Source organism: Molossus molossus, unplaced genomic scaffold (assembly GCF_014108415.1).
Source record: "Molossus molossus isolate mMolMol1 unplaced genomic scaffold, mMolMol1.p scaffold_m16_p_8, whole genome shotgun sequence".
Lineage (NCBI taxonomy): Eukaryota > Metazoa > Chordata > Mammalia > Chiroptera > Molossidae > Molossus > Molossus molossus.
The window spans coordinates 96424332-96430331 of record NW_023425402.1 but is presented as its reverse complement, the minus strand read 5'-3'; the positions used below and the strand labels follow the sequence as shown (position 1 = coordinate 96430331).

At 38.1% G+C, this 6000-nt stretch overlaps 1 protein-coding gene across 1 annotated transcript in view; it reads right to left on the bottom strand.

The window, feature by feature from the left end:
* Nucleotides 1–246: 246 nt before the first annotated feature.
* Nucleotides 247–6000, bottom strand: part of ADGB (androglobin) — a 142756-nt gene continuing 137002 nt past the window's right edge. The window contains exons 34-36 of the mRNA XM_036249050.1: nt 3958–4053; nt 3034–3217; nt 247–426 (exon numbers count right to left, since the gene is read on the bottom strand). Of these exons, the coding sequence (XP_036104943.1) occupies nt 247–426; nt 3034–3217; nt 3958–4053 (460 nt within the window). The remainder of the gene's footprint in view (nt 427–3033; nt 3218–3957; nt 4054–6000) is intronic.

Genomic DNA, 6000 nt, shown 5'->3' with positions numbered 1-6000 from the left:
CACGTTTTACGACATTCTGTGTATTTGAGGCATTTTTATTAAGACTGGAAAAATTTAAACTCAAATGACTACCAAGAAAGCTTTCTGCAGAAAACTAACGAACGAACATTAAAATACAGAAACTATGGCTAAGGTAGGACAACTATTTTTTTAACTTCCTATTTTTCTCATCAACAGGCCAAGCCAGAGATAATGGAACATGGGTCTTCCTTCTTCAGAGGGAGGGTGGTATTGGGCATCCCCTGGTCACTTTTTCTTTCCTTTCTTCTTCTTCTCTTTGTCGGAGGCGGAGCTCTTCTCCAGCTCGGCCCGCGCGGCCTCCTCGGCAGCCAGGGCCTCCAGCCGCAGGCGCTCGGCGTCCAGCAGCTTGTTCCTGTACTCCTCCCGGACAGCGAAGATCTTCTGGCGCGCGTCATCCAAGGAGTCCTGTTTCGAAACACAAACTCAGCAAGTAAGGGCCACCGATAAAGTCTCACGTCCCAGAGAAAAGAAGGAAACAAACAACTGCAAGAACTGTATCCTTTCCTCTTGCCAGCAGATCCATGCGGGGTGGGGGGAGATTACTGAAGTCGGGGTCTCAAATGTGTATCAAGACATACAACATGAGGCAGCAACAAAGGGTACATGAGATTTTAACAGAATAACAAATAAAAACGTCAACAGGAGGAAAATAAAGACAAAGGTTAAGAATGAAACAGGCAGGAATGTGGCAGAGCAACTCCCTGCTTTCTATGAGTTCAGATATAAAATGTATCAAATGTACATGCCATGTGTCTCATCACCAGTTTTCACACATGTTCTAGTTCTGACAAAATATATCTGAGTTGCGTTTCCAGATAATATCACCGACACCATTGGTTATCTTCGATATCGTCAGTTTGGCTTTCATTCTTACATTCATCAAAGACACCAGTGGCCTATATGTAGCTAAATCCGAGATCATTTCTGGCTCCTATTTTGACTTAACTGTACTCTTTCCTCCTGAATCAGCTGCCTTCACTTGGTTTCTTGGACATCATACTCTCTTTACTTTCCTTTCACTTCACTACCTGTTCCTTGTCAGCCACTTTTGCTGATTTCTCTTTTTCTCCTTCATCTATGAATGTGAAAGTGGTCACACCTCAGATCTTAGGTCTCATTCACTGAAAATCATCTAACCCTATGGCTTTAAAGTCCATTTATAAACCGATGCCCCCCACCCCTGCCCTTTATTTTTTAAATCTTTAGTCCAGATCTCCCTCCCAAATTCTAGAATCACACATCTAACTTCAATTCAATTATACACGACTGTCTGATAAATAAAAATGTCTGTTTTGATATAATAAATATGGTATATCAAACAAATGTCCCAAATTGAAATCCTTCCCTTCCCTTCCAACCCATCAGGAAATCCCGTTGATTCTGCTTTGAAAATGCATACAGAATCCAAGTGCTGCTCACCACCTGCACCGTAGCACCTCAGCATGAAGCACAGTTGTTTCTCACGTGCTCAGTGAAACAGTCTCCTCGCAGATCTTTTTCACCCATGACCCCGGGCTTCTGTTTTTATCTGTTTTCCACACTATATCCAGAGCAATCCTTTTAAAACTTGTCAAATTATGTCACTCCTCTGCTGTTTGGAACCCTGTCATGCTCCATGTTTCCCTTATAATAAAGGCTAATGTTTTCGTGGTGGCCTTTACAGTCCTACACGATGACCTTCCCTGTGCCATGACCCCATTATTCTCTGACCTCTTCTCCGGTCACTTACCTCGGTCACTGCTCCTACGGCACAGGCGCCCCACTGTGCTTCCTCTCGTGCACCAAGTACATCCCGTCTCTTCTGAGTCACTGTGCTCCGATCCCATCTACTCTGTTTTTCTCAACACGTATCCCTCTCTATCCTATTACACAATGAACGTACGCATTGTGTTTATATTTAAGCATCTATTTCCTCACTAGAATATAAACCTCACAGGGCAGGGAGGCATTTATCTCTTTTGCTCATGCTGAGGAGAGTCCCCGGCACAAAACTGCCCGGAAATATTTGTTCAGTGAATCAACTGTGGAAGTGAAAAGTGTCCGAAGACTAGAAACAGGTAAACATTAAACTATTTAAAATAAATATTTTTTAAAAAGAAGAAGAATTTTCAAAAGTACAGACTTGGACACTTAATGTCAGTTCCAGGCAACATTCTAGAAACAAATTATGAAATGACTTCTCAACAGATGCTTACAAAGAAGGCAGTGATTACTGTCGATGGAGGTTGCTAGGAGGCCATGGCTTGCTACTTCCCCTTGGGTTTCAGATAGTAGGGCCGCAATTATGGTTCGGTGTGTGGATTGTTTACTGTTTCAAAAGGATATAACGAGAGAGTAAGGACTAATGAATGGATGCTGGCTGGAAGAAAAGTTTCTAGAAATGTTTTGTCTTTATCGCTAAATTCTTCAAGAAATTTTCCATAGTTTTGCAACTTGAATGACTTTGGTTGAGATGGCGAAACAGCTGGACGTTTGATGAGAGAAAAATGCTGTATCTACCATAACAAAATCGACTTCTCTGAACTATTCGTACAAGTACAGAACGACAGTAGTGACATAGATCAAAAAAAATAGAGACGGAGCCGTCGTAAGGGTTCCATGTAAAGTGAATTTAATGTATGTCAGTAATCCCTGAGGACGGGTGCGTTCTCCTCCCATCGCACGAGAACATGTCGCTGCTGATGTTTCTTTCCTATGGCCAGCCGGTTTGGGCTGCCTCAAGCCTGTCAATGCCACCTTCATCCAGCTGTTTTCCAACCTCACAAACATTCTGTTGTCTTCTCTCCCTTTCTTCCCACTTTGTGGACTGATCCCCAATGCTGCACTGTTGAGGGATTTGGGGGAGTGACTGGAATTAGTGTGTACTATAATCATTTTGCCATCTTTTCTGAGAAGCTGGGAACTAAATGTTTTCAAGATGTCTTTCTACCCAGGTACTGTGTGATCTGACATCTTTTGAACAGTGCAAAGGAATGTGTCGGCTGTGATCCATGTATGCACTTTGAGACTCACCCGCATGTCCGAATACATCTCCAGGACTTTATCCTGTAACTTAACCCGTTCTTCTTGGTCAATGTCTCGAATGCTAAGAATTCTGGCCCTATACTGTCGAAACTGATGAATCTCCTCTGCCTTCTGCATTGCCTGCTGCTGATTCAGTTCAGCCGTTTGCAGCAGAGGCTCAGTGTTTGTTTTCCTTGAGATGGAAACATCAAAAGAGATACTTAATAAACAGTGATGAAAAGAATTAAATCCAATTAAATTAGAATTTTAAAAAAGAGACAAATCATTTGGGAACTCCAGAACGAACTTTATAACTCAAATAATTTAATATCATATCAACAGTATGAGAGTCTGAATAAAATTAAAATCAAATATTAGGAATAGAAAGAATAAACCACTATTTTTATATGGGCTATGATTCATCCATTGAATCATTGATATTTTGGAAAAATGTTTTAAAGAAAATATTGGTATAACTAGATGCACCATTTGATAAGATGTTCGTGGAACTGGTGTTTGGAGCTGTGAGCTTGTTTTGCAGGTCTTCTTTTTAAATTTAAGACGCTGAATGATTTTGAAAATGTTTCCAGAGTTATACAGATGCTTGAGTAGCTAGCTTCCTATTAATACTATTGTCTGGTTCTTAAGAAAACTGAATCTACCTGAATAATGGCAGCAGGCACAGTGAGAATTTTCTGTAATTCAACTCACCTTAATCAAGCTACACAATAAATCTTCACAGAAAACACTGAAATACTTTTATGATTGACTTAACACTTGCTAAATCTGAGATGTAAAATCATGTACTTCTAAATATTTAACTACACTGAAAACATATTTAAAATTTCACTTGTTTAACAAATGCCCATTAGCAGCATATCCAAAAGTCCATGAGCACAGATGTCTACATTAATCACGTCTACTAAAACTTACCGTACATATTGAGTTAAATCTACACCTTCTAGTGCTTTTCGAATAAGTCGTGGAGACATTTCCAAAATTGTTTGGGATCGTGAACTTGGCCCTGTTAAAAAAAAAAAGAAGAAGAAGAAGAAAGAAAGGAAAAAAAAAAGTCTTAAGCTTCCAAAAAAATCAGCAACTAACTAAATGACTGTTATATCTCATTTTAATGAAAGATAATATTTTCTGTTAAGAAAACAACCATTGATTTGGACTTGCCTTATTTAATGTATTTATTATGACTTAAAATATATTTATGTTTTATATTTATCTTTTGGTGTTACTATACTTATAGTTAAATGAAAGAGATGACAAAATGAATAGAGTCTGTAAGACACCTAACAAAATGGTATTCTAATTATAGTTAAATGAAGGCAGAAACAAAGAGCGGTCATGTGTAAGTTATGAAGCTACATTATAAACAATTAAATAACCCAATATTTAAAGAACTTGGTCTATATGTGAGAACTATACTAAGCACTATAGGGTTGGAATATAAAAATATTTAAGATACAGTATTCTACCATCAAAAGCTTTTAGTCCATGGAGTAGGCGACATGTAATAGAGAAACAATGAATATCAAATTAGCAGGAGTTTTTTACTCCACAGACCCATATGAAACCACAAGGACAGATTTACAAAAGATTTTAGAATCTAAGATACTAGCCATTCAGTCTTTCTTTTTTTTTTCTTTCTTTTTTTTAATCCTCACCCGAGGACATTTTTCCATTTTTTGCACAGATAGAGTGGGAGGGAGAGAGAGGAAGAGAGAGAGAGGGAAACATCGATGTGAAAGGGACACATCGAGTGGCTGCCACCCGCACGACCAACCAGGGCCGGGGACAAACTGCAACCGAGGTACATGCCCTTAGCGGGAACCGAACCCGGGTCTCTCCGGACCGCAGGTGGATGCTCTAACCGCTGAGTCAAACCGGCCAGGGCACCATTCAGTCTTTCTAGGCCATTTGGTAAACATGTAATTATTAATTATTTTAAAATTATGTTGACATACAATATTATATTACTAGTTTCAGATGTACCACATAGTGATTTAACATTTATATACTTTACAAAATTATCAGCACAATAAGTCACCCATCTGACACCATACATAGTCATGATATGATTGACTGTATGCTTCTGTAACTTATTTTATAACTGGAAGTTTGTACCTTCTAATCCTAATCACCTTTTTGCCCATCCCCTCCCCATGCCATTTGCCTCTGCCAACCATCAGTTTGTTCTTTGTTATCTATCTGTTTTGTTATATTTGTTCATTTCTTTTGTTTTTGTTTTTTAGATTCCATATATGAGTGAAATCATATGGTATTTGTCTTTCTCTGCCTGACTTACTTTACTTAGCATAATACCCTCTAGGTCCAGCCATATTGTTGCAAAGGGCAAGATTTTCTTTTTTATGGCTGAGTAATATTCCATCTTTCTAGACCATTTAGTCTCATTTAAAAAAATTACTGAAGTATAATTTACATACCATAAAAATTTCCCATTTAAAAAATATAATTCAATACTTTTTAATAAAATTACAGAGTTGTGCAACCAGCACCGAAATCTGATTTCAAACCATTTCTATTACCCAAATGAAGTCCCTTCTGCCTTTTACCGTTGTTCCCCATTTCCTGCCCCAGGCAACCGGGTATCTACTTTCTGTTTATAGATGTGCCTTTCTTGGACATTTTATGTAAGTAGAAATGGTAAACTTACGTTTAACTTTTCAAGAAACTGTCAGATTGTAGTGTTTTGATTATTGTTGGCTTCATAATAAATTCTGAAATCACAAAGTAAAATCCTCCCCCTTGGTTATTTATCAAAATTATTTTGGTCATTCTGGGCCTTTTACATTTTCATATAAGTTTGGATTAGAAATCAGTTTATCAAATTGTGTAAAACTTCTACTAGGATTTTGATAGGGATTACACTAAATTTGTAGATAAATTTGTAGAGAATTGAATCTGAATACACAATATTACTATATTGAGTCTTCTAGTCTGAAAGTC